This window comes from Ailuropoda melanoleuca, chromosome 20, assembly GCF_002007445.2.
Source record: "Ailuropoda melanoleuca isolate Jingjing chromosome 20, ASM200744v2, whole genome shotgun sequence".
Classification (NCBI taxonomy): Eukaryota; Metazoa; Chordata; class Mammalia; order Carnivora; family Ursidae; genus Ailuropoda; species Ailuropoda melanoleuca.
This window is the reverse complement of record NC_048237.1, coordinates 2,027,740-2,055,440: the sequence shown is the minus strand read 5'-3', so window position 1 is coordinate 2,055,440 and position 27,701 is coordinate 2,027,740. Positions and strand designations below refer to the sequence as shown.

Here is a 27,701-nt window from a genome sequence, read left to right as displayed (position 1 = left end):
GGCACACACGTGAACCATAGAGGTGTCTGGGGATAGGACCCTCTCTTCCCCCTGGGACTCGTAAGCCCTGGGCTTGATAGCAGTAATTGTGAGGGGCATGACTGCATCTCCGAAGGGTGTTCCCATCAGTGTCCATGACCCCAGGAAAGGCACTCAGGCTCAGACAAATACCAGGGGTCCCAGGAAGCCCCACCTCCTGTCCTCCAGGTAAGAGCGTAAGACATCCACTGTCCTTGGCAGAGTCCCTGAGCTTGAGGGGAGAGGATTCCTTTCTTACATCCAGGCGGGGGTGGGGAGAGTAGAAAGTCTGGCTAATCTTCACCCCCTTCCCCTGCTCTTAGACTGGGCACCCCAACCAGGCTGTGGAGTGGTGGGTGGTCCCCAGCCATGAATCTGTGAGGACAATGCATGGTTTCAGTGGGAATCCAGTCTGAAAGGAAAGGCAAAGGAAATGGTCCTGGAGGGCAGAAGACAGTGGGTGGCATTTTGGGGATACTTGCTGTGTGGTCCCCGTCTGCCAGATTTCAACTGCCAGTCCTGATCGGTCACGGACATGGGCCTCCCACTATGGGTGGCCCAGTGGTGTGGCGGGAACACGGAAGAGCAGGGACCTCAACTTTTACGTGGGTTTGCCCGGCCCCCAGCACAGCCTTCTAAGTGGAATTTTCTTTAGAGGTTGTTCCAGGAAGAGGCTGACTTCAGCAGCTTGTTGACTTAGGCTCCCCGGATGACATCAGGACAAACGCCTTGGTTTCTGCCCAGGCAGGGATCAATAGCAAGCCGAACGTGCCCCTGACCAAACCCAGTCAAACAGGAGCACCATCCCGGCTCTTCCAAATTGCCTTTAATGAAGCCACGGGTAGCAGAATACACAACGGGGCTCAGATACACAGCATAGCGGGGCCTCCGTAATCATTTGCCCACATCTTGGGGGGAAGGGTGGTACATATGCCTGTATGAACACTACTTAAAAAATATAAACTCTTCACAACGTTCTCCAGGAGCCAGAGCCCAGGAAGACCCACTGGGGATCCCTCATGGGGGGAGGCGCAAGAGGCAATCTCAGGGGAGGGGCAGGGCGTCCAGCAGCCCCCTGCCTTTGCTGGGAGTGCCGGCAGTGAGGGACCGAGGCGGTGGAGACAGTGTTTGGCGGCTCTTCAGATCTTGATAACGAATATCTGGTGGCATCCGGTTGGTGGGTTGGTGTCCGTTGCCAGTGGGGCCCGAGAGGCCGAGAGGCCGAGGGAGCCTTCTCCTCCACGGGGGCTGAGAGTGTGCCTCTGCTTGAAGAGGGGAAGAGGCACGGTGGGGCGGCGGGGCGGCGGGAGCGAGGGAGTGCCAGGCTTGCTCACGGTCCTGGTGACCTGGGACGAGGAAGAACAGTGGTTAGGCTGGCTACCGAGGAGACAGACTCAGGACAGTCAGGGGCGTGGGTGGGGATGTCTCTATCTGTAGAGTTCTAGGAGCACAAGGACACTGGAGTTCTTGCTGATGGTGATGGAACAGGGTGCCCTTGTCAGTAGGGTGACCAGGGACACCGGGACAGAAGGATATGTCGATGCTGGCTGGGATTAGGGGATAATAGGAGACTAATATCTTCGCGTCGTACTGGGCACAGAGGACATGAGGAAAGGACCTGGGGGCCCCTCTAGGTTTTGCAGTGAAAGGAGTACAATAGAAGGCATGGGCATAAATGACTCTGGGTCCTGAGTTTTTCTTCTTTTTCCACTTGTTAGTGGGGGGCCCTTGCTGGGGCTTGGCCTCAATGTCTTTCTTTCCAAATGGAGGAGAATAACAGCTGTTCTTCATAATTTGTAGGGGAGACATGGCTCAACCGAGGTGCCTCTTGTCACCTGAGGAGTCCTACCAATGTTCTAGGCCACTGTTATTAGCAATAGGAACCCCTCACTGGAAAAAGGGGAGGAGTTTGGTGGGCCCCACTTTAGGACCTAAAAGCAAGACCTTGGTGGGGGAGGTTTGCTTTCTGAGCCTGGGGACCTGCCTTGAGACCGTCACAGCCGCACTCCCCCCGAGATGCCTGCTCACCTCATCGGGACCACAGGCGCAGCGTCACGAACAGGTTAAACCCGGCCACTTTCAGGAGGAGGACGCGCAGCCCCATCACTAGCAGGTTGTGGGCGTTTAGGTTCATATCTGCAAAGCCGAGAGGTTATTGGCATGTACCCTGGAGGTCCGCACAGCCCTGTGACCCACCCGTGGTTTCCCCAAAAGGTGACTGCGGGGGGTTAGTTCCTGGCCCACCTCTCCCTTTCAGCTTGGGTGCACATCCCTTCGTAAGCATATTTTTATATTCCTCCAGGGCCACCAGTATTCCGTGTCAAAGGGAAACACCAACTGCACTCGGTCCTTATTCTATGTCTGCATCCCTCAGGAGCGGGGATGGGTTGGGGCTCAGAACTCATTGTAATCCCTTGGGTCAGGGCCCCTGAGTGAGAAGGTGGTGCCTGGACCCCAAGAGGGACCATTCAATGAAAACGGCTCCGATGGAAATGGACGGGCCCAGGGCAGGCGGCCGGGAGTGGTGGGGATCCTGAGAGCCAAGACCCCTGCCTACGTGAATTCTGCTGCTTTTCTTGAAAGAAGGCAGAAGCCCAGCTACCGCTACAGAGGGAACAGGCCCTCGGGAGGAGCTGGGGAGCTCGGGGCTCCGCATAAGCCAGTCGGAAATATCACAGCTGGGCCACTGAGAAACTCTCTTTGGTTCTCCAGAGCCCTAGGAGTGAGTCATGGGGTCTAGGGAAACCAGAGACACAGCCTGAAAGTCCTTGGAGGGGGAAAGAACATTAGAGATGGTGAGTGGAGCCTGGGAATTCAAGAATGTTCCCGTTCTTCCTAACTTCATTCCAGATCCACATATCCCTTCCCACCTCTCCTATCTAGTCAGGGTGATTGTGGATACATATCGAAGCTGGGATAGACCCCTCTCTTACCTGTTTCAAAGCTTTTCTCTATCAAAGTGGCATTACAGGAAAAGTCTAAAAGGAGAAACAAAGACATTTTCTTAGAGTTGCATGTGCTGACGCTCCCACATCAGACCTCCGAGGATTTGGGCGGATGAACCTCTGTCTACAGGCTTTCCGCGCTCTCTCCTGGAGAGATCTGGAGGGGACTTGTCGCCTGTGGACACCTGCTGGGAGAGCCACTGGCCCTGGCTTCTGGGTACCACTCCATTCACTTCACGAACACTGGTCGTGCAAAGTACCTGTCACCCGACACAAGGCCACAAGGAACCATCAGACACAGACCCTGCGCTTGGGTCTGGAGGCTGAAAGAGGCAGTAAGACACCACACAGTGACAAATGCCATAAGGGGTATAGATGCTTTCCTTTGTCCCACAGAGTCTCCATCCCTGCACTCCAAATTTGTTCCTTTGTTGTCACCAACCCAGGCAATGGCGCTGTCGTTGACTCAGTGGCTTGGGCAGAAAATCCAGCCGCCTTCCTTGATCTCCTTTTTCCTTCGCACCCCTGCAGAGTTCTCCCTCTGAATCTGAAATCGTGCTGGCCACTCAACTCCCCTGCCCCTGTCCAGGCCTCTGTCATCTGTCTGCGGCAACAGCTTCTTTCTGCTTCTACTCTTGGCTCCTACAGTCCCTTTTCCACTCAGCAGTTGGAGTGCTTTTTCACAGAAGTAAGTTGGATGTCATTCTCCTACTTACAACCAATCGGTAGCTTCTCATTGTACTTAGGAGAGTGGCTGCGCTCTCATGACCTAGGGGGCCTGTGACGTGGCCCTGCCCTACGTGGTCCATCTCCGTGCTGCTGCTCTTGCCCTTCCTCGCCGTGCCCCCGTGTCAGGCCTCCACAGCTTCCCCCCTCTACCCTCGGCACGGCCGCTCCCTTCTTAGCCTTTAACGCTCATCTCACCTAGAATTTCCCCAGAGAGCCCTTCCCGGACTCCCTGTCCCCACGTTGGCTGTTTCCTCCACCCCCAAGTTACAGCACATGTTCCAATCTGAAGTTCTCTAAATTTCCGCTTGCTGATGGATGGCTTCCTCAGGGCAGACCCCTCACCTGACTTATGTACTCCTGCACTCCAGCACCTGGCACCTTGTAGATGCACAATCCATGTTTGTTGAGTGAATGAACGACTGGGTGAGGTTGGATCTTTGGCAGAGAGACAGAACCAAGGGGAGGTATCTCGGAGAAAGGCATCAGACGGGGGCCTTGCAGAGCAGCAAGGGGCAAAGAGCCTGAGCAGAGGCAGGGAGGCAGGACCTCGGGCCGGCTGAGAAGCCAGTGGCCTTCCCGCCACCTTTTCCCCATCCTCTCTTTGCCTAGGACGTGCTGCAACCCGCCAGGATGGAGCTCGCTGGTGCTCGGTAACAAGAGCGGAGGGGCTTTGCTGACAATGGATGAGGCCGAGACCACCCATCAGAACAGATTTTAGGAGGGGGTGCCTGGGTGGCACAGTGGTTAAGCATCTGCCGTCGGCTCAGGGCGTGATCCCGGCGTTATGGGATCGAGCCCTACATCAGGCTCCTCCGCTATGAACCTGCTTCTTCCTCTCCCACTCCCCCTGCTTGTGTTCCCTCTCTCACTGGCTGTGTCTCTCTCTGTCAAATAAATAAATAAAATCTTAAAAAAAAAAGAACAGCTTTTAGGTGCTATCCCCTCGAGCTCCGGGAAGAACCAGGTGTCCCAGGGTGGGGAGACTCAGCTGGCACAGGCACCGAGCCTGCACTCACCTGAGCTGGAGTAGAATTTCTCGTTGAAGGTACTGTTGCATTTAAAATCCGTGCTGTTGCTCCAGGCCAGGACCCCGTTGCTCTTGGAATCCATCACCCTCATGTCCAGCACAGTTCCATTCGACATGATTACTGTGCCCTCCTGGGATTGTGGCATTTTTTTTTCAGAATCAAAATCGGTGAACAGGCAGACAGACGTCTTACTGGATTTAGGGCTTTTCAGTTGGTACACGGCGGGATCAGGGTCCGTGATATCTGTGGGCCCAAAGAACCCAGGTTAGGGGATGCTCATTTCCCTCCTTGCCCCGACCCAGGTCTGAGTCCAGATGCCAGTGATGGGCAAGAGCACGGCTCTGTGGGGCTGGCAAGTCACATTCGCAGGCTTTAGGTGGGAAAGAACATTCTAGAAACCTGTTGCTCTAAGTGGACTGGAAGTCAGGGCCAGGCATAAGCCACGAGTCCTGGCCAAGAGGCCAGGTTCTCAGTGAAGGCTTTCTGCCTGAGCCTGCCTGCCGTTCAAGGAAACAAGAAATGCAGGGCTCCTTAATGATCCTGTTCATTCTTTCACTTTATAGCAACTTCTTCAGAAGCACAGCGGGACTGGTATGCAATAACATTACTCTGGCAGGACAAGGCAAGCCTAGAATAGAAGCCCAGCAAAGCAAACCATCCGTCTTGGAATCAGGGGTGGCCTCCCCCAAATTAGGCTGGGTATTGACAAGAATTGGAGGTTTATTATCGGCTGGCACTAAGTTGGAAGACCAGTCACATCACCAGGAGATTTCTCACTGATAAAAGTTCTAGATGATAAATCAGAACACCTGCATCCTGGTCCTGGTTTTACCACTCATTAGATACAAGGCCTTGAGCAAGTCACCTCAGCCCCCTAAGGGTCGGGAATTTCATCTGTAAAATGGAGATATTGCCGCCTCCACCTTCGTAACCAGGCTATTCTGAAAATCAAAGGGGGAGTTTCTCTCTATAAAATGATGTTTAACAAACTATAAAGTACTGAATAAATGAGAGCTCTTGATGATACCAGGATATTGCCATGATAATGTGCTACTGAGTTTTATACAGTCTGTTTCTACTCTTCGGCCCCAGGAAGCAGGGGCTGCTGGAGGCTTTCCCTTAGTGGTGAGAATCATTCTTCAGTATTTCTGTAGGATTTTGCGTTTTTAATGTAACTCTCATTGTTTATTCTTTCAGACGTCCTGCCTTTAGAAGAGGAAACAGAGGTCTGCTGGGAGGGTTAACACATTGGGGCCACCCAGAGAGTTTACAGCAGGGCTGGGACTAGAGTTTCCTGCCCCTGTGGTTCTCTGCTCCCACAGCTCTCCACCCTGCATGCAAGGTTTCTCAGACCAGGGGTACACCCCACTTGTGAGGCCAGCCAGGGTGTCCTCGGCAATGCAGACTTCCAGCTGGACCTGAAACTAGGGACATCAGCCTTTGGCGTGGCCTTGGGTTGCTGAGTCAAGGCACGCCAAGGGTGTCGAGTCAAGGGTGTGGGGCTGTCCCTGGAGCAGCAGAACAGGGGTGGGTCCATGGTCCCATGTGAGGGACATCCGAAGCTCTGGCCCTGAGGGATTCTGCCTGTTCCTCTCCAATGTCCCCGTTTCTGGGGGAGGGGAGGGTCTGACATCACTGTGGGTTAAGACCTTAGGGCATAAATCTTTTATAGGGAGGGGAGAGGTGGGAAGCCATTATGTGCCATCAACATACCCCAATGGGTTTGTTAGTCCTCGGTGGGAGTCACCAGTGGGACTGAGAAGGGGGATGTGGAAGGGTATGGAGGTGCTGAGAGAATGCGGCCTTGAGGAGAAGGCAGAGGGTAAGGTGCCACCAGCGCAGTTTGGGCTTAGAGGGGGGAGAAGGGGTTGTGGTGGGGGCCCGATGTCCAACTCTGAGTCCTGGTTAAACACTCAGTCAAGTCCTCGAGCCAGTTAGTGTCAGGCTGGAGAAGGTCTAGACCACGTTGTCCAACATGATAGTCTTTACCTACATGTGGCTGTTTACATTAAAACTAACCCCAATGAAATCAAATTAAAAGTCAATTAAAAATTAAAATTTCATTTTAAGAGCGTAGTGCCTGCCATATTGGACAGTGCAGGTTGATAGCACACTTCCATTGTCCCGGAACATTCTCTTGGACAGCATCGGTCTGGAGAGGGCTATGCCACAGAACGTGAGATTTTTGAGGAAATGTACCGCGGGCTGATTGTGGGCCTTAAAAACCATCTTTAAGTCTGTGGGGGGGGAGGGTGGCTCCGTCAGGGACAGGCCAATGTTTGCTTTAACGTCACTAGTGAGAGGTCAACATGAAATCGCGATCAACGAAGTCGGAAGACTCGAGGTGATTCTCGCTGCTCTGAAGTCTTGTTTTTATCAAGACTTCATTCATTTGGGGCTTCCCTAGCTGCATTTTTGCTGTTGTTTCTCCTGTCCAGCTTCCTTACCTCTGATTTCCTCTCTTGCTCCCCTCCTCTCCCCGCCCCCTCCATCCCCCATTCTCTTTTTTTGAGCTTATCCTCCAAAGTACTTGTCTAAAACCTAGAGCTGATTGCATCATTTTTTGTTCAGAATAATTCGGGGACTCCCGAGTGCCCACAGAATAACGCTCAAATTTCCTGGCATGACATTCAGGGGCTGCCATGATCTGGAGAGCTTGAATTTTTTCTCTCAAGTCCTTTATGTGCCCTAGATGAGGAGAACTGCCCCTGAAAAGTCTTCGTGTTGGCATGCTGGAATGTAAGTTCCGTGACGGCAGAGGCCCATCTCTGGTTTACTGCCATATCTCTAGTGTCTGCCATATGGTAGGCACTCAAGAAACAACTGGTGGATAAATAAATGGCCTAATAACCATCAGATTTGCAAAATTCCTGCTTATCAGAACTTCTTGGTAAAAAAAGCTGGGTACTTATCCTTAAACTTGAATTTTTTTTGTAGCCCCTTTTACTTCCACTCGCATGTACCTCTAAGCGTAACCTTCTCTTTTTGTCTGAAGACAAGAAATGAGTCACTTTTAATTTGGAGGTCTTGAGGGGTCCATCTGCCAGACCCTGGGAAGAGAGGTATCCTATTCCACGTTAGCAACACACATCCCACCACGGATGACATCTCAGAAGTTGGCCTCAGCAAGACTGGATCAAGTTTTCAATGCGGAAGTTCAGCTATGCTAGGTCCTAACCTTTCATTTTAATTCAAAACTGGCTGCAGAGGCACATGTCCGAATGCTCCAGTGCTCGCGTGCATCGGGGCACGACAGTGATTGAAGGCTCCCTTCCCATGAAATCTGTGCTTTGCAGTTAGGTAGTAAGAACCCAGAAGTGTTCCCACTTAGCAACCGTGACTCTGGGTCCCACTGAGCCTCTGGTGAACATAGGAAGCAGTGAGCCTGGGCGGACTTACCAGGAGTTACGGAAACTCTGGTTCCCTTGCCAAATTTCAACTGAGAGGAAATACCTTCATGCCACCCCTGAAATCTCCACTACAGAAACCCTTAGTTTTCTCCCCCTCTGAGAGATGGGGCAACCTGCCTCGTAGAGCCCACCGAAGAAGGAGAGGGGAGGTCCCTAGGACATGAGGCGTCCACGGAAGGAGCTGGCCCCCTCTCACGTTCACATCTGGTCTACATTTCTAAATTGGATCCCTGGTTTCCCAGTGGCTGGCCTTGGCCCTAATTGTATTCTCTTGAAGGCTCTAGAATTCCTTTCCTCTCTTGTCTAAAAAAAACATTTTATTTGCTTTTCTCTGCATCCAATTTATTATCAGATGTGTTTACTTAGGCCAAAATGAACATGCCTTGTTCACACCCAAGATCATGCCTTCTTTCTTATTGTTCCTTATGCCTGAAAGTCCCCTTCTCTCCAATCTTTGCTCATAGAGATCTTACCTATCCTTCAGGCCCAATGTACCCTTTCTACTGCATAAAACCATATCTGTCTAGGCCGCAAACTTATTCCTCTGAATCTCTATTGTGCCTATTGATGTCATCAATTTATTAATAATTAGTTTTCAGCTTGCTATATTTGCAATAGTTATATCCCTTTAGCTAGTTTTTATCCAATTTGGGAATAGGTCAGTCATCTATCTTAGACTTCTTTGCAGTCAGTCTAACATTTTTTAGAGTGATGGCCACATAGAAGGCATTAGAAAATATCCATTGAACGATTAAAGTCAAATTTTAATGTGTTTGACCTAGAGAAACACAGGTTTTCAAAATTGATAGTGATGCCTTTTCCTTTCACAGAGGCCTCTGTAAGACAATTCATTGTAACACCCACAGTTAGTCTCACCATAGTAAGACTGATATCCCCAAGGAAAGGAATAGAGTCACTCCCTGGCCCATGGGATTGCAAATGGTGCCACCTGGGATGACTCACCAGCTATTACAGACACTTGGGTTCCTTTTCCAAATTGAGTTTGCCCACAGTTCCTCCAGTATTCACACTGCAGGTGACACCATTACAGAAACTCACTAAATCTCCCTCCTGCTCCAGTAGGAGAAGCACTGGTCTCCTCCAGAGACCGGAGAATCAAGCTTTCTACAGTTAGGCCTTCTGCTCTTTTGTGTTGAGAATATGGTTGTTCATCCCGTTCCCTCCTGCCCTAGCCTGCTGTAGTAGCCTGGGTTAGAGGTTGTGATTTCAATAAACCAAGAATTCAGTAGAGCATAACCCCTGTTCAGGGCAACAGTAGCTTGGATCTCCTCGTGGAGGTTCCAGGACTACGTGCTTATCCCTTGCTGCGTGATTCCTAAAGTCTCAGTCTAAAGATGTTTCCCAAGCACTGAGTGCTGGATGGGAGAATTTTCTGGGGATGGGTGGAAAGAACCATTTGAGATCCTACGGAAGAAAATACCTGGGCTCAATTTAGCATCCTGGATGAAGTAGAATTAATTGTCAACGTCGACCCTCGCCCCACTTTACTTACTTGCCTGGACACTCAGTCTGGTCCCTGCTCCAAAGATTAGCACGGTACTCTGCTGTATCCCCACTGCAGCTAAGGCCTCTGTAATATCCTTCTTGACCTTAATCTACTGGAACCCACCAGGCTCTGAAAGCACCATCCTAAAAGTCTCCTGGGGTCTTCGTTTCTTAGATGTTCTATGTCCCAGGGAAGCTCTTCCCCCTCCCCTTTACAATAATGTAAACCTTTTATAGCAAGGCCTTGATGAAGGTGGGGAGAATAATAATGATAATGAAATTATTATTAGAAAGGCCACTATTTATTAATGACTTGCCTATCTGCTGGGCATTGTCTTATGTTGTTATGATGTGGTTCTTGGCATTTTGCTATTGAGGAAGTAGAGACTTTCTTGGTTAGAAACAGTAGAGCCAGAATTTTCCCCAGATCTGCCAGCCTCTCAAGTTTGCTATGAACCCCATACCATCCTGTCTCTGTGCCTTGATATGTCACATCACATAATTGCCATTCAGATAGGGGTCGGGGTCATTTTTACCCTGGGAGAGGTTCAAAACTCTGCTGAACTCCAGAAAGGAAGATTCTGGGAGCAGGTGTCCCCGTACTGTGTCATTAGCCGAAACAAGGACTGTCGCTGTTACCTGAGGCAACAGGCAATAAGAGAGAATTTGGGTTTGCCATTAAGTCATTCCTTTCCCCCAAGGGCACGTCGCTAATTTCCTGAATGTTCAGATTATCTGGTGCTGATATTATCGGCTTCGCTTGAGAGCACTGAGTATCTGGAACTCTTTTTATGTTTCTGTAAATTATTCTGCTCAGGCTTTCATTTACTCAATTGGCCCTTGGCACTTCTGTCTTTAATATGAGAAATGGGAACATTTTAAGTCACCGAGAGAGCTTGTAGGAAATGGAAAACAAGCGTTTAATATTCCCTCGAGTTTGCCATAAATCACCGCCTGTTTTCTCATAGACAAGCCAACAGGTACTTTTGCCCTGGACACGTGCGTGGTCATACTCACACGGGTGCACAGCCAGCCTGGTCCCAGCTCCAAAGGTCAGCTGACCGTAGCTACCAGACAACACACCACAGCCAGGTGCTTTACAAGAACTCGAACTCGGGCAGGGTGAGCCTTCCGGGGGCAGCAACATCCCCTGTTCCTGTGCTAGACTCCTCCAAATCACTCTTTCTCTCACACAGGAGAAAGATCTGGCCCACCGAGTCCCAGTTCCTCAGCTTTCAGTGGAATAAGCCCAGAGACCTTTCCTTCACAGCCAGCCTTGAGCTGGTCTGGCCTTTCTGGAGAGCGGACACCCTTTCTGGGTTCCACACTGAAAGTGAAGGAGGAAAATTGGAAGAGTCTGAAGAAGAGCCAGGAATTAATTAGGAAATGAATCTTGACGGGGGAATTCAGAGCCCTGGCAACAGATGGCAGGCCTAGGGGAGGGCTAAATCCTGGAATGGAGGCCCATACAAGGCTCTTTTAGAAAGTGGTTCTGTTATTCCTGGCGGGCAGAGAAAGAGAGAGGCTAACATTGCCATTGAGATAGTCACTTAAAAGGCACAGTGAGGACTGCTTAACTCTGACGGTTGTGAGAATCAAGAGTGAGTTATATACAGGGCCCCAGAATCTTTTTCTCCAGAGGTCTCTAAGATTTTAGGGTTGACATCCATACGGGGAAAAAAAAAAATCTCCGAAGTTTGAGAGTGGTTTAGACCAGTACTTCTTGGTGAGAGTTTCACAGAACTCTAGTCCTTCTAAATTTTTCTACAAAAAAGAATCTAAGCTCAAATTCGTTTGGAAAGTGCTGTTATACTGTATACTGACAAGGCATATTAGCTAATTTTAAAGGCTCTGAGAAGTCCCGCAGTAAAGAAATCCAGAGCTTCTCAAACTTATTTGATCTAGTAATCTTTTTTTTTTCTTAAAACACTCATTAAGATCTGTGGAATGTATGTGGGTTTGTATATAAATGTAAATATATTCCTTAGAAGTCCCTTTTCTAGTTCCAAGAATTTAAAACTCCATCCAGATTTTAGCCTAATTTTAATCCTTCAGTTTTCTGGGTTCCGAATCTGTTCTTTTGCCTACTCCTGTGGACACGATTAGGGGTCTCATTGATTCTGATTATTTCTTTCTAATTATCACAAAACAGCTTCATTCTGTTTGGAGAATTGCTGAACATGTAGTCAGCTGTAGAGTGAATTCTCCTGCCACTATCAGGAATAGCTGGAGGGTAGGTACAGATGAAATCAACATGCAGGAACCACAAGGCTTCAACACTTTGCAAGGTTTACCTTCTAGAAACAATGGCAACTTTAAAACCTTTTCCAAACGAGAATTTCTCAGTCTTCCTTCCACCCACTTTCCTCCACACCTTGGAGCTGTGCACTTCAAAGAAGATTCTGGTCCTAACGAGAAAAGTTTCCTGGGTGGTCTCTCAAGTGGAGACATAGACTTCCTATATTTATCAGCAGATGTTCTCCTTTTTCCTGTTAAAACCCATTTGTGCTTCTTCCCTATCACAGGCATTATACTTGTTACGTGCGTCTGAAATCTGGTTCTTGAGAAATATGATGGGTTTCAGGCTTTCCAAATGCAGCCTGAACAGACGCACAGGAGGGAAGAGGCTTTGCTAACGCGCCCAAGTGAACAAGGAAAGACGGAGGAAGTTTTCCCCAGAGAGAAGGGCTTTCTCTCACCACGTGCGTTTGGATGGATTCTCTAATCTCCCGTTTTGAAGTCTTTGACAACGCTCTCTGTTGGGGAATACTGGCTACTGTCTAAAGGAACATGTTCTGAATAGTTACTACCCGCCCCCCCCACCCCCCCGGCCACTCAGGCCTTCCTTGACTCCCCTAGCCAGAAGGCATTTTTTCAACAATCATGTTTGGTGACACTTCTGTGCCAGGCAGTGGGCTGGGCCGTGGAGGTGTAAGGATGAAGGAGAGAGGGTCCTGGCCTCACCGAGCTTAGTACCAGGCAGCTAAGACCGGAGGTTGGCCATGCCTTCCTCTCTGTTCGCATTGCAGCCTGTATGGATCTCCTCTACAGCGTGCTGGTGACGCCGTGCCGAACTGTCTGTTTACACGCGTGTTTACCGGCTGGGAGATTCTGGATGGCAGACACTCCGCCATCTTTCCTCCCTTCCTCCCTCTCTCCTTCCCTCCTTCTCTCCCATCTAGCATAGAGCTTAGAGTGTCACAGTTGCTTAGTAAATATTTGTTGAATAGAAAAGACTTCTAAATATTTTAATTCATTTTTGACGCAGTCCTGCTCTCTTTGACTAGGACTATTTCATTTCTCTTTTGAATTCTGTATGGTTCTATTTTCTAAAGTTTTTATTGTTTTTATTGCATGATTTAGGCTTTAAACTCCTCCTCTGGCTTGCAGTTAGAGACGGAGTTTTGTGAGAGTGTGTCCAATGGCCAGCGTCTTTGGGAAGTTTAATTTCCTACCTTTCATGAAAACTTGATGATAACAAAAATATATTTTTTGGCATAATCAGTCATAGTTTCTTTTCCGATAAAGGTCTTTTGTCTCTAAAGAATCTAGAAACAGCGAAAGAGTCTGTCTCAGTAATGATGAAAAGCCAATCCCCATGGGCAATTTCTAGCATTAGAAAATAAACCGCTATTGAGCCAGTGGCTGAAAATCAAAATTTCAAAACATTCAAGCCTCATGAAGAAACATGAGAAATTGGCTCAGGAAGTGCAGACTCATCATCCAAGAAAGCAGAGTAGGGACTTTCCGCGTCTTGGCTAGAGTCTCAGGTCGGGCACTTACTTGGATGCACTTGGAGTCTTGTTCCACTCCCAAAAGTGAGTGCTCTGCCACCAGTCCACACCATGGTAGGGTCCAGTACAAATACGTGCCCTCTGCCACCGGGTGGCTGTCCGCTCCCCTCACAGGCTTCCAGCGATCCCTCTTGAAATCGGAGCTTTTAAACAGCCTGTTTCAGGGGTGCCTGGGTGGTTCAGTCGGCTGAGAGTCCAACTCTTGATTTTAGCTCAGGTCAGGATCTCAGGGTGGTGGGATCGAGCCCTGCTGAGCGTGGAGTCTGCTTGGGGTTCTCCTTTTCCCTCTGCCCCTCCCCCCATGCCCACTCACTCTCTCTCTCCCCTTTCTCTAAATAAATAAATACATAAAACCTCGAAAAGATTAAACAGTCTGTTCCATGGTTTTGAGGATCAATTTCTCTTTCTGTGTCACTTCATTCCCAAAAAACAGCGCTAGGTTTCTACTTCCCTCCCCGCCATCCCTGCATCCTGCCAACTCAATTCAATGACTTTACTGATCTCTTCAGACATGCCGAGCCCTGGCATCAGGGCTGCCAAGATCATCACGGCAAGAAGGCTCAGGATGGGCACACTGTAGACCAAATAGTGGCCTCCGAGGTTTGGGGTCTTCCTTCTCAGAGTGGGAGGGGTGGCGCTGGCAGAGAGTGGCATGGACAACAAGAAGACAGTAGTCAAATAGAAGAGTCAAGCTCCACTCTAACTCTCTCGTTCCTAGCTGTGAGATCTTGGGCACATTACTTATGGGAAGCCTCTGTTTCCTTCTCTGTAAAGTGGGCCTGATGCCAGCTACCTAACAGCAGGATGGAAGTGAACGTTGAATGAGAACTTCGGGAAGGACAGAGAGTAGTCACTGGTACATGTCAGGCCTTCAGTCAATAGTAGCTAATGACGTAATGATTCAACAATGCTTTGCACTAAGGGCAAGACATGAGGCTTCTTGCAGCTCGAGGAGACCCATCCCTGCCCCATACCCCCCTCCAGCACCCCTGGGTGCCCCCACCCTGGTTGGGGGCATAGGTATTTCATGGATCCAGGGGGAGGTGTGAGAGAGAGTCTCAGCCATTGGGGTGAGGGGCAGGGTAGACCCCTTCGCTGCCAAGGAGAAAGTTCAGCTTCCAAAACTGAACCAAGAGTGAATTTTTTTTCCTCAAAACTTGAGGATCTGTCTTCTGAAAGCACCGGGCAAAACCCTTATTCAGCAGAGCCTCAAGACGGAGCAGACAGCATCACAAGCTCTCATTATTACCGTGTCCTTCCATAATCTATTCCTGTCTACAAAACTTCCCTTATCGAAATGATAATTTCTATAATACTCACGGGGGTGAACAACAAGCCTGGTCCCTCTTCCAAATGTAGGTCTGTAGTTTCCTCCTGATACACACAGTGAGGAAACCCTTTGATAAAACCTGTCTTATGGGACCACCCTCTACCGACTGCCCCAGTGGTGTTGGGGCAACAGTCCAGGGAAAACCCACTGGTGGAAGCTCTGAGAGTTGCAGTTAATCTCCCGTGGGCACCACCCCCCCAGTGTTGGAGCCGAGGAGAGGGGTGGGGGACAGGAGCCGGTGGTGGGGGCTGGAGAATGCCTCACCCTCCTTTATCGAGGAGAACACCCCCCACTCCTGTCAGCAGAGAAGGGGGGAGCGACTTCCCAGGACCATCACCACCCTGGCTGCTTTGCCAGCACGAACGGTCTGACCCCATCCCTCTTTTGTCAGATACAAGGGGCTTTGGAAAGGCTCCGAGGCTGGAGGGCCCACGGGGTTTGATGCTTTATCGCGCTGAAGCCTGTCTACCTCCCTTTCCTGAAATGCTCCTGTTCTGTCTTCCCCCTTCCTTAGCTCTTCAGAGCTGCCCATTCCTAGGCTTCTTCCTGTGTGACGCCCAGGGGTTTGGTCCCTGCATTTGCCTGGTTCTAGGACAGACTCCAAGCAGGATCCAGCCTTCCAGGGACTGGGGCTTTTCTCCTTCCCTCTTTACCACTTGGAAGTAAGCCGAAGCATCCAAAGCTCGATTCCCTTCTTTCTTTCTTTCTTTCTTTCTTTCTTTCTTTCTTTCTTCTTTCTCTTTCTTTCTTTCTTTCTTTCTTTCTTTCTTTCTTTCTTTCTTCCCCTCTTTCTTTCTTCTCCTTTCTTATGTGCAGTGTGGGGTTTGAACTCATGACCCTCGGAGTAAGAACTGCATGCTCTACAGGCTGAACCAGCCAGGAGCCCCTGATTCCTTTATTTCTAACGACCTTGATTCAGACAGGGCCTGGCTTTTATGAAAACAGAGGACAGAGAAAAAAAAAAACACAAGAATTTCCATACAATCTTTGAAAGATGGGAGAACCAGGGACCATGCTCCCTACTTCAGAGATGTGAAAACTAAGCTCCCAGAAGGCATGGCTTGGGCCAAGGTCCCGAACTGAGGCGGGAGCTCGGCCCTCAGCTTCTGGCTGGCGTGTGCTGCCCGCCCTCGGCTTCCCACACTCTGGGCTTGAGGGCCATGTTAGCAAAGAGCTGTGTGACTCTGCTGAGCTCAGGGGTAGGAGTGAGGGGCTGGGGCCTTGCCCCTGCCCTGCACTGCCTGCCCAGCATGGCCCGGGACAGACGCTTGGACCCTGGGCCTCTGGATTCCCCTACAACAAGGGCAAGATGTCCCCAAGGGCCCTTCCAGCTCTCACAGTCTATGGGTCTTTGTTCAAATTGAAATACAGCCTCAGGCAAGAGCAGGGCAGACTTTCACTGAGGCTGGGAGCATGGTCAGTGGAGATGCTGAGAGAAACGGAGGGCCAAAGAAACAAGGGGCAGGCAAAGCTTTGGGACAGTGACTGTCTAAGAATCTTAGGTGTGGCATTGATGAATGACATCGTGTGTCGTTCCCCCCCAACCCCCCCACCCGCCAGAAGAAGTTGTCCAGCCCTGGGGTAGGCACAGTGATTGGGGGTGGCTCGAAGAGGGTCATTCGTACAGGAGGGCCCCAGCTCACTTACTTGGTGTGACCATCACTTGGGTCCCCTTTCCAAAAGCGAGTCTGTTGTTCCCATAGTCGCACTCTGGGTAAGTGCATTACAAAAAGGTCCTGGGGTTGTGCACCCTCTCATGCAGGACATACAGCCTTCTCTGGAGCGCTACAGGCTGGGGCCCGGAAAAGGCTGATCCTCAAGTTTTCCCTGTGATGCCAGCTCTGAGCCTACCTAACGGGTTTCGCAGCAGCTGTCGACAAACACGGCCTCTAGCTATTTCTTCTCTGGGAAAAACAAGCCTTCACAAAAGTTTGTGAAAAACCTGCCTCCTACCAGGCCAGTGGGTGTACTTCTAAAGATACCAGGCCGGGGCTGGGGGGAGGGGGAGCATTTTCCCACCTCAGCTGCCACGACTGAGAAGAAGGTACCAGTTTTTTGGGGGACATAGGCAAAAATGTATTTTTCACTTTGCCAGAAAGAGCAGGAGCAAGGGCATTTCCAGCATGCCGCGCTGGGGCGCTGCTGAAACCATGCCTAGGCGGGACTCAGTCACCTCTTCCTCTCAGGGTCTGAGCGAGAGTCCTGGTGACTCACGCCTGACTCATTGCCGTTTCTGTCCTCACCTCACTCAAGGATTCTGCCAAGGGGGGGCCTTCTGTCCTCAAGAAAGTCAAACATCTCAGCAGATAACAGACATAAATCCTTTTCCAGAAACACACAGGCGGAATCATGCTCGGTCTCTGTCAGGGAATGTGGACTGACCCTTGTCACCACTGTCCTGTCCCCAGCCAGCGGGGTCCCTGCCAGGCCCCAGGCCGTGTGCATGACCGTGTGCAGCAGCCATCTGGGCACACTCATGTCTGCATCGTTATTGGACTTTTAATATGTAAGTGTTGTTTCTCTGATGAGACCGGAAGTTCTTGAGAGCAGGGGCCATGCTTATGCTTTTCTTTGTTTCTTTCTTTTTTTTAAAACCAACTATGGTCCCCGGCTTATTGATGACACCCAGTAATCATTTAGTGAGTTGAACTGATTTTTACTGGGCATGATTATTGGGACAAGGAGGCCAATTTTGGGAGAGGCTAAAAGCAAAGTATACTCTGGGTAAATGTGAGCTTTAAAATCTAAGTGCTTAGGCCGGAAAAAATCAAGCAAGCATTTCTAAGACAGACAATAAGGAGGCAGTATAAAACCCCAAACATTGGGAGGTTCGTACTGACTCTCAGCAGACAAGGGACAACTGAATGAACAAGCAAGTTACTTGATTCCAAAGGAAATTCGAACATTTTTCTCTTGATATCTCGACACTGATTCTCCTTAAAGGGTAAAAAAAAATAACATGGCGTGAAAATATATATTCTGAGCTAGCAGCACTGTTATGACCAATAATAACCAAACAGTAGTAGTGGTAATATTGATATTCTGTTACAGACCATGCTAAATGCTACATATAAAAATGTAAACCCAATATTGGAGGTGGGTTTACACATTTCTGGGGATCTGACTTACTTGGGCTGATCAAAAGTTGGGTGCCAGTTCCAAATACGAGCTTCTGATAGCCTGTGCTCACACTCTGACATAAGTCTATACAAAATGGTACCCTGGAACTGAACCCTAGTCTGGGGTTCCTATGTCACACAGAAATCAGGTACCAAGTGTGTTCCTGCGTCTGTGTGCATGCACCAAAGTGGGAAGAGGCATATAATTTTACTATTTGACCTTCATTGTCCTAAGACCAGTGGAAGATAACAAGAAATAAGGCAGAACCCAAGAGGAGATCCTACTTCATATACAGATTATATAAAAATGTCATGAAAATTCAGGTCAAAAAAGTCATTCATATAATTACAGACTTCCAGTTCTAGCCAGGACCTAGGGTAGTTTTATCCACCCACATTTACTAAGTGTTCAGGACATGCTTCTTGCATTAATGATGCTTATGGATAATAATGCAACACTATCGTTGCGAACTTATCTTCTTATCTAAATAGACAAAACCATGCCTGCCCCCTCAAATAAAGCAACGAAAACAGAGGTTCCTCAACGGTAATCCAAATCGAGATATTTCATAGAACTTACTTGCTTTAACAAATAGTCTTGTTCCTGTCCCAATTTTGAAGCCCGCAGTGTTTCCCACAGTGATTTGTGCTGTGACAAAATGGGCCATTTCCTTCTCCTTCCATTTTTATACCACAGCTTGGGGAGCAGGCCCAGGACGCCTATGGGAAGGTGCTAATAATAAGGAACACTGTTTTTTATAATTCCCTGGTAAAACCCATTTGTTTTTTTTTCCTGTGTTGAACATATCTCACACCTCCTACCAGTTTCACCAAATACTAGTCACTATTCTATGAAATCCAGGGACCAGAATCCCCAGGCTTTAGTCCCAGCCCTATTTTTCACTGACTTTATGATGTTGGATAATCAACCAACCTCCCTGAGTCTTAATGTCCTTATTAGAAAAATAAAGATCTCTGAATTAGATGATATCTAAGCTCCCTTTCAGAGCTGAAGTTCTGTGGTCCAGCAACATCCAAAGTGCCCTTAATGTTGCATTTTCTATAACTCACACCTGTGTCAGGCACTTGCGGATCAGCCACACAGGTGACTGGTCTACCTGGAAAAAATACAACGTATAGCGAGACAGAGGAAGACTCTGGACGAGGGAGTGGTTGCTGCCAGCTCCTCTGTCTTCATGGGGGTAAATGCTCCCAGTAGCCCTTTGTACTTTTTGTCTCTTTATGAAAAGGGGAAGAGAATCCTTTGTATATTTAAAGCATTCAGATCAAGATCTCCCAAAGCTCCATCTCTAAGTCATGGCAATATTTAAGAACAGAAAAGATAAATTCCATGTTTTTCCTTACTGTGATTGGCATTGTCTCTCATTTCTAAGTAAGCCCTGGCGCTGGGTCTATGACAGAGTGTAGTAGAAAGAGCAAGGCTTTGAGATCAGGCAGACGGACCCTGGTGTGAATCTAGACTTTTCTACTCACTAACACTGGGATCTTGGGCGATTACTTTTCTGGGCCTCAGTTTCCTCTTCTGTAAAATAGGGATACTGCCCCCGCCCCATAGAATTGTCTGAGGATAAACAATACCATATGACACGTACCTAGCATCGCATCCACACATCCTAGGAACTGAGAAGGTAGTTAACTCTTTCTATGCTAAGTTACATAATTGATTAACAAGATTATTTTCTCAGGATTATAGAATTTGTTTATGAAATAACCATTAGAGTCTGCACACTTGAGTCATATAAACTCTCGGGTGGTATAGGAGTAAGGTCCCAGAACCACAGATTTTGAGTGCTTTGTCCTACTCAACTCACACTGGAGGAGTCTAAGGCACATGGAGGGGCAATGGCTTGCTCAATGTCACGCCACCAGCTGGGGCCAAGTTAAGAACTCTAGACTGAAACCAGAAGCCCGGGCTCCTTTGTCTGCACTTCACTGAACAACGTGTGGTGTAAAGGGACACAGTCTCTGGAGTGAATTTGGTATAGCTTATCTGGAGCATGGATAAAATGACCTTGAATATCCTCTGGCCTACTTTGTCTTTGAATCAATGGCAGTGGAAGTAGAAAGGGTCCATTAGATCACGGCCATGCAATTTTCTGCTCTTCTAGCTTTCCCCTCGATCAGGCTCCATTTAGCTCCCTTCTGGTGCTAAAAACTCTGATACTAGACGGAGCTTCTGCCAGCCTCCTATCTCGGGAAAAGTCTTAATGGTTGGCTCAATTCCACCCCAGAGAAAATATGCTTGTATAGTCTTGGAATACTTTCACTAATTTCTCTGGGTGCCACAATTCTTAACACATCAGCACTAGATTATAGCTCATTATAAATAAGACACAAGTGATGCAAATGACATCTCCTTTTCCCCCGATCACTGTCACCAGAAGACATTTTGTAGTTACCGCTTACTCAGCCCCACCTTCAACCAGGCGCCTGTCCCAAAGGCAAGTTTTTCATTTCTCCCAGTCAGTCCCACAGTGTCTGATGCCTCGTAATAAATTCTGTCACTTCACCTCTTTTCCGGATTTACCCTAATGAGTTAGAAAGCACTCAAGATTTCAAATAGCTATTTGACTTATTCGTAGGGGAGAAAAACACCCCTCCCCCCCAAGGAATAAATTCATAGGCCTTGCGCTAGGAGGGAAGAGAGGTCATGCAGACCTGCTTCCCCGTTCACAGGAGAGAACATGGAGGCCCAGAGGCCAGAGATCTGTCTTCAGTTCCACTGTTCGTTGGTAGCAGAGCCCAAACACTGGTCTACTTGAGTCCCAGTCTAGAGTTTTCCCCCCTCCACCACATCCTGGATGTAGCATTTACTTCATTTCTTCTTCCCTTTGGCCTGGAAACTTGACTGCCATTAAACAAGCATTTATGAAGCACTACTTTGTAAAAGGACCATATTAGATGGTTCCTGGGATATAACCAGCGTCTCTGCCCTCAAGGATCTTTCAGTNCTTACTAAGTGTTCAGGACATGGTTCTTGCATTAATGATACTTATGGATAATAATGCAACACTATCGTTGCGAACTTATCTTCTTATCTAAATAGACAAAACCATGCCCGCCCCCTCAAATAAAGCAACGAAAACAGAGGTTCCTCAACGGTAATCCAAATCGAGATATTTCATAGAACTTACTTGCTTTAACAAATAGTCTTGTTCCTGTCCCAATTTTGAAGCCCGCAGTGTTTCCCACAGTGATTTGTGCTGTGACAAAATGGGCCATTTCCTTCTCCTTCCATTTTTATACCACAGCTTGGGGAGCAGGCCCAGGACGCCTATGGGAAGGTGCTAATAATAAGGAACACTGTTTTTTATAATTCCCTGGTAAAACCCATTTGTTTTTTTTTCCTGTGTTGAACATATCTCACACCTCCTACCAGTTTCACCAAATACTAGTCACTATTCTATGAAATCCAGGGACCAGAATCCCCAGGCTTTAGTCCCAGCCCTATTTTTCACCGACTTTATGATGCTGGACAATCAACCAACCTCCCTGAGTCTTAATGTCCTTATTAGAAAAATAAAGAGCTCTGAATTAGATGATATCTAAGCTCCCTTTCAGAGCTGAAGTTCTGTGGTCCAGCAACATCCAAAGTGCCCTTAATGTTGCATTTTCTATAACTCACACCTGTGTCAGGCACGTGTGGATCAGCCACACAGGTGACTGGTCTACCCCGGGGAAAATACAACATATAGCGAGACAGAGGAAGACTCTGGACGAGGGAGTGGTTGCTGCCAGCTCCTCTGTCTTCATGGGGGTAAATGCTCCCAGTAGCCCTTGTACTTTTTGTCTCTTTATGAAAAGGGGAAGAGAATCCTTTGTATATTTAAAGCATTCAGATCAAGATCTCCCAAAGCTCCATCTCTAAGTCATGGCAATATTTAAGAACAGAAAAGATAAATTCCATGTTTTTCCTTACTGTGATTGGCATTGTCTCTCATTTCTAAGTAAGCCCTGGCGCTGGGTCTATGACAGAGTGTAGTAGAAAGAGCAAGGCTTTGAGATCAGGCAGACGGACCCTGGTGTGAATCTAGACTTTTCTACTCACTAACACTGGGATCTTGGGCGATTACTTTTCTGGGCCTCAGTTTCCTCTTCTGTAAAATAGGGATACTGCCCCCTGCCCCATAGAATTGTCTGAGGATAAACAATACCATATATCACGTACCTAGCATCGCATCCACACATCCTAGGCACTGAGAAGGTAGTTAACTCTTTCTATGCTAAGTTACATAATTGATTAACAAGATTATTTTCTCAGGATTATAGAATTTGTTTATGAAATAACCATTAGAGTCTGCACACTTGAGTCATATAAACTCTCGGGTGGTANGCCCCATAGAATTGTCTGAGGATAAACAATACCATATGACACGTACCTAGCATCGCATCCACACATCCTAGGAACTGAGAAGGTAGTTAACTCTTTCTATGCTAAGTTACATAATTGATTAACAAGATTATTTTCTCCGGATTATAGAATTTGTTTATGAAATAACCATTAGAGTCTGCACACTTGAGTCATATAAACTCTCGGGTGGTATAGGAGTGAGGTCCCAGAACNATAGGAGTAAGGTCCCAGAACCACAGATTTTGAGTGCTTTGTCCTACTCAACTCACACTGGAGGAGTCTAAGGCACATGGAAGGGCAATGGCTTGCTCAATGTCACGCCACCAGCTGGGGCCAAGTTAAGAACTCTAGACTGAAACCAGAAGCCCGGGCTCCTTTGTCTGCACTTCACTGAACAACGTGTGGTGTAAAGGGACACAGTCTCTGGAGTGAATTTGGTATAGCTTATCTGGAGCATGTATAAAATGACCTTGAATATCCTCCCGGCCCTACTTTGTCTTTGAATCAATGGCAGTGGAAGTAGAAAGGGTCCATTAGATCACGGCCATGCAATTTTCTGNCTCTGGAGTGAATTTGGTATAGCTTATCTGGAGCATGGATAAAATGACCTTGAATATCCTCTGGCCTACTTTGTCTTTGAATCAATGGCAGTGGAAGTAGAAAGGGTCCATTAGATCACGGCCATGCAATTTTCTGCTCTTCTAGCTTTCCCCTCGATCAGGCTCCATTTAGCTCCCTTCTGGTGCTAAAAACTCTGATACTAGACGGAGCTTCTGCCAGCCTCCTATCTCGGGAAAAGTCTTAATGGTTGGCTCAATTCCACCCCAGAGAAAATATGCTTGTATAGTCTTGGAATACTTTCACTAATTTCTCTGGGTGCCACAATTCTTAACACATCAGCACTAGATTATAGCTCATTATAAATAAGACACAAGTGATGCAAATGACATCTCCTTTTCCCCCGATCACTGTCACCAGAAGACATTTTGTAGTTACCGCTTACTCAGCCCCACCTTCAACCAGGCGCCTGTCCCAAAGGCAAGTTTGTCATTTCTCCCAGTCAGTCCCACAGTGTCTGATGCCTCGTAATAAATTCTGTCACTTCACCTCTTTTCCGGATTTACCCTAATGAGTTAGAAAGCACTCAAGATTTCAAATAGCTATTTGACTTATTCGTAGGGGAGAAAAACACCCCTCCCCCCCAAGGAATAAATTCATAGGCCTTGCGCTAGGAGGGAAGAGAGGTCATGCAGACCTGCTTCCCCGTTCACAGGAGAGAACATGGAGGCCCAGAGGCCAGAGATCTGTCTTCAGTTCCACTGTTCGTTGGTAGCAGAGCCCAAACACTGGTCTACTTGAGTCCCAGTCTAGAGTTTTCCCCCCTCCACCACATCCTGGATGTAGCATTTACTTCATTTCTTCTTCCCTTTGGCCTGGAAACTTGACTGCCATTAAACAAGCATTTATGAAGCACTACTTTGTAAAAGGACCATATTAGATGGTTCCTGGGATATAACCAGCGTCTCTGCCCTCAAGGATCTTTCAGTTTTAATGGGAAGATCTTCTCAGTAATGAAAGATTCCCATAGCTGCACGTGTCACAGATTGTCCAAGATTCCACAGCTCAGTTTGGGGTATGGGGGCTAAGAGGAATGGGAGGGATGCCTGGGGAGAAACTACAGCCAGGCTTCAAACAGGAAGCCGGGCTATTTCTGAAGATACCAGATTTGTCCTAATCGTCTAGGGTGTTCATCTCTGCTCCATTCTGATCTGGTGAATTGGCTCTACTGTTATTTCCAGCTCTGTTGCTGCCTATTTCTTTTCTTTTCTTCTTCTTTTTTTTTTTTTTTTGGCCCATTTTCATTTTTAAATGTCCCCCACGAAGGCTCAATCTTAAATTCATAGGTTGACTGATAAAACAAGGAAGATGCGTCCCTAACAGTAAAACAAACACAAGTACCCGTAGAAGACTTAAACCAGAGAAGGGGAAAATAAGGGCAGGATGGGGTCAACATTTACCTGGAGACACTAGAAGCATGGTCCCCTTTGCAAAGGTCAATCTGCTGAATCCCACCTCCACACCATAGCAAACACCCATACAAAAATGGCCTACCGTGTTGGGCTTTGCAACCTTTGGTCCGCTTAGGGAGGGGGAAAGAAAACCATCATTTATGGAGAACCTATTACATGCCAAGCAGGTTAACAACCTACATATATCACAGTACCTCATTCAGGCCACAACTCTGTCATGGGCTCAGGTATTATTATTCTTATTTTACAAATAAAGAACAGGTGATCTGAGGCTGAGCGGGTTGAACCCACACTGCTACAGAAGACAGAAGTGGCCCAGATGCACGAGACGTTTTAGCACAGGACAGGTACATCTCAGAGGGGCTACAGGAGAAGAATCCTCCTCCTTGTCCCTTTTATTTATTTATTTTTTAAATTTTTAAAAAGATTTTATTTATTTATTCGACAGAGATAGAGACAGCCAGCGAGAGAGGGAACACAAGCAGGGGGAGTGGGAGAGGAAGAAGCAGGCTCATAGTGGAGGAGCCTGATGTGGGGCTTGATCCCAGAACGCCGGGATTGCGCCCTGAGCCGAAGGCAGACGCTTAACTGCTGTGCCACCCAGGCGCCCCCTCCTCCTTGTCCCTTTTAGAATGAGACATCAGGACTTTAGTAACAGTGATCCCAAAAAACCCCAGCTCACCCTCCATGACACAATCATTTCTTGAGACATGAAGACATTTTGTCCTCGATCTTTACCCTATCCTTCTGCTACGCTACTCACCAGGCCTGACCAGCAGTCTAGTCCCGCTCCCAAAGATCCATCTATAGCCTCCGTCCTTCCCACACTGTTTCTTCGTCAGCCAAAAACACCCACAAGTCCACACACTCTTCTCATACCCCAGACCAAGAGCTAGGGCCCTTTCATCTACAAAGACGGCTCCATCTTCACTTACTTTTGATATTCCACGTAACACACAGGCCATTTGACTAAAATTTGGGCATTTATTTTACAACACTTAAAATGAAGTCTCCATCTACCACATCTCTGGGTCTATCACTGTCAAACTCATGATTTTCAACTCTATTTATCCAACAGATAAATCTAGTCCTTCTATTGTCTCCATTACAGTTATCAATTTTTAGATTCCTGCCAGAGTGTCTCTCCTCATTTTAACTTCCATCAATCTGAAATTTCACAGACCAGCATCCAGATCATGAGGAGTGACAACTTCCTGTTCCCTCCAGTCAACTTGTTCTGCAGGTTCAATGGCAGCCTTGTTACTTACTCAAGTCCTGTTCTGCCCACAAAGCCGGGTGTCCCTCTGATTAAAGGACGCACTGTCTGCTTCAGCTCTGGTTAAAAACACCACTTGTATTCTCTTTATTTCTTATCCTTTGTGTATCTACTGTTTTCCACTGGCCTCACGAGTAATATCTTGGCTTTCTCTTCTGTTGAGAAAGAACCCAACTCGGACGGAACAATACTATCAGAATGTTAAAGGACGGCCATGGTTATCCTTCTCCCATCTCTGTATTTAAATATTCTGAAAACAGCCAGAAAAGGCCTATTTTAGCCCATCACGTGCTCTGAATGTTACAATCGGAAAGGATAGGACATAAGGAAAGAGAAATGCTTGGGAATTTAGACTTACTTGGGGTGACTTGGAGTTTTGTTCCAGTTCCAAAGGTAAGCTTTTGGTTACTCCCAGAAGTCACTGTAATTCAGGCCTTTACAAAATCACTTCCTTTCTCCTGCCATTTACATTTGGGTAACATTCAAGTCACTGTATTTCAGTAGAAGACAGAGCTGTTTTTACCAATGCCTATCGCTATAGATCACACGAAAACGGTGATTGTACTAAGAACCTACATATCTGATTCCTTGAAAGAATTATACTAGTTGATCTAGGCTTTTCTTTTTGTTCTGAAAACAAATATTATTTTATACGTATATAGCATTTAATAATGTATAGAAAACTTCCAAATACATTATCTTATTTTAGTTTTAAAATTACTTATGAGCTAATATTAAATATTTTCATTGTACGGATGAAGACATTGTGGCCCAGAGGCTCCAATCAGACCAGGTCTAGAAGAACTGGCTCGGCCAAACTTCCTGCCTTTTTCTTTAGGATCAACCCTCTGACTGGGCTGTTTCGTCTGTTATTTTTGGTTCATCTACATAACTATTTTTCTCCACAGCTCGATCTTCCTATCCTCTGTGCCATTACTTCAGCATTTCTTTCTACATCAGAATGCACTTAAGTCTGCATAAACCATTAATTTCTTGACACTCAGGCCTACAAATACTGCAATAAGTTCAATGGGCCTCAGTAGCCACATTAAGCTTCCGACTTTAGTGACATATTGTCTACTTACTGGGTTTTACTGATAACCGTGTCCCACTCCCAAAGATGAATGTGTTCTAAACCACGGCACCATGCTGCCTGACAATGCCCGAGCTACCTTGATAATAGATTAATGTGATTAGCGTGTATCTACCCTCCCTCATGAGAGCTCTGGCTGGGATTCCCCCTTTTTTAATCACTGGAATAAAGACTAAGCTATGGAATTAAGTCCATGAAAGCCTCTTTTCAGGGCATAATAGTAGTGAAGTAGGGAAAGCCTGAGAAGAGTCCAAGTGATACTCTCTGGACAATTCTGACACTCATTTCCTTTAAAAATATCTGCAAAATTTCACCAAGTAATCTTGTTTTTCACCAGCCAAACTTTATCACCTCTGATCCCCATTTTTACTTCGGACACAATCTCATTTTACCAGTGGTTAACAGATTACCTATCCCTGTAGATTATCTTTCTTTCTTTTATCATTTTAATGTATTTCAAAAGTTTTGTGAGCATGGAGTGGAACGTGGGATGTGGCTGGAGTATTGCAGAAGGGGACAGCATCCATTTTTTCATTTTGTTTTAATGGCTTTCATCACTAAACACCAACACTCATTGAGTTAAAGAATAAGCAGACATTCAGTTCCCTGTGTGATAGAAGACTGCAGGATAAGCACAGGCATCATAATCAGTAATAACCAGGTACTTACTGGGGCTCACTGATATCGTGGTTCCCTTCCCAAAAGTCAACGCACGTCCTGCCTGGTAGGCACAGTGAAANCGTCCTACCTGGTAGGCACAGTGAAACGAGGCCCTGCGATTACCTCAGGTTCCCACTTATCCTACCTTGTTTATCACCATAAACAATGGAATCTTGTATTCTGTCCTTACCCTCTGCAAGGAACTCCGTGGGCTTTCAGGGTTTGGATATGCAATAACAAAGCTCCCTTACTTTGTGAGAAGGAGGCTAGAGTGTAGTAGGCCCTCCACTTGCTCAGTAACTAGTCACTGAATACCTCTGTGTGTCAGGCACAGGGGACACAGTGGCAAGGCCACTTGGACACTATTCCCGTCCAGGGAGTGACACACATA

General features: G+C 47.3%; 2 protein-coding genes across 17 annotated transcripts in view; one reads left to right on the top strand and one right to left on the bottom strand.

Annotated features, from left to right (window-relative positions):
• Positions 1 to 4,524, top strand: LOC117797295. 5 transcript variants are annotated; one of them, XR_004622232.1, is made up of 3 exons: positions 1 to 207; positions 2,731 to 2,813; positions 4,302 to 4,524. XR_004622232.1 is itself a non-coding variant. In XM_034648725.1 (2 exons), exons 1-2 carry the CDS (start codon positions 3,076 to 3,078, stop codon positions 4,344 to 4,346), a joined length of 621 nt encoding a protein of 206 aa, XP_034504616.1. In that variant the 5' UTR covers positions 2,981 to 3,075; the 3' UTR covers positions 4,347 to 4,524. The 5 variants fall into 5 exon arrangements, 1 of the variants encoding a protein (XP_034504616.1); XR_004622231.1 differs by lacking the exon at positions 2,731 to 2,813; XR_004622230.1 differs by lacking the exon at positions 1 to 207 and having other exon boundaries at positions 1,364 to 2,813.
• Positions 825 to 27,701, bottom strand: part of LOC105234922 (T-cell receptor alpha chain C region) — a 560,983-nt gene continuing 534,106 nt past the window's right edge. For 8 of the 12 annotated variants that reach the window (XM_034648716.1, XM_034648723.1, XM_034648717.1 and 5 more), the window contains 4 exons: positions 4,709 to 4,963; positions 2,952 to 2,996; positions 2,047 to 2,154; positions 825 to 1,364 (listed from right to left, as the gene is read on the bottom strand). In XM_034648716.1, coding sequence (XP_034504607.1) covers positions 2,048 to 2,154; positions 2,952 to 2,996; positions 4,709 to 4,963 — 407 coding nt within the window. In that variant the 3' untranslated portion in view covers positions 825 to 1,364; position 2,047. Of the gene's footprint in view, positions 1,365 to 2,046; positions 2,155 to 2,951; positions 2,997 to 4,708; positions 4,964 to 14,750; positions 14,805 to 24,269; positions 24,325 to 27,701 lie in introns of all 12 variants that reach the window. The other 4 variants (XM_034648720.1, XM_034648713.1, XM_034648719.1 and 1 more) reach the window with 2 other exon arrangements.

Bases quoted from the DNA above. Each gene is read 5' to 3' on its own strand.
- LOC117797295 (XM_034648725.1), top strand. From the start codon at position 3,076: ATGAACCTCTGTCTACAGGCTTTCCGCGCTCTCTCCTGGAGAGATCTG. The intron at 3,652-4,301 runs GTAAGTTGGATG...CTCTTTGCCTAG, and splicing joins TGGAGTGCTTTTTCACAGAA to GACGTGCTGCAACCCGCCAG.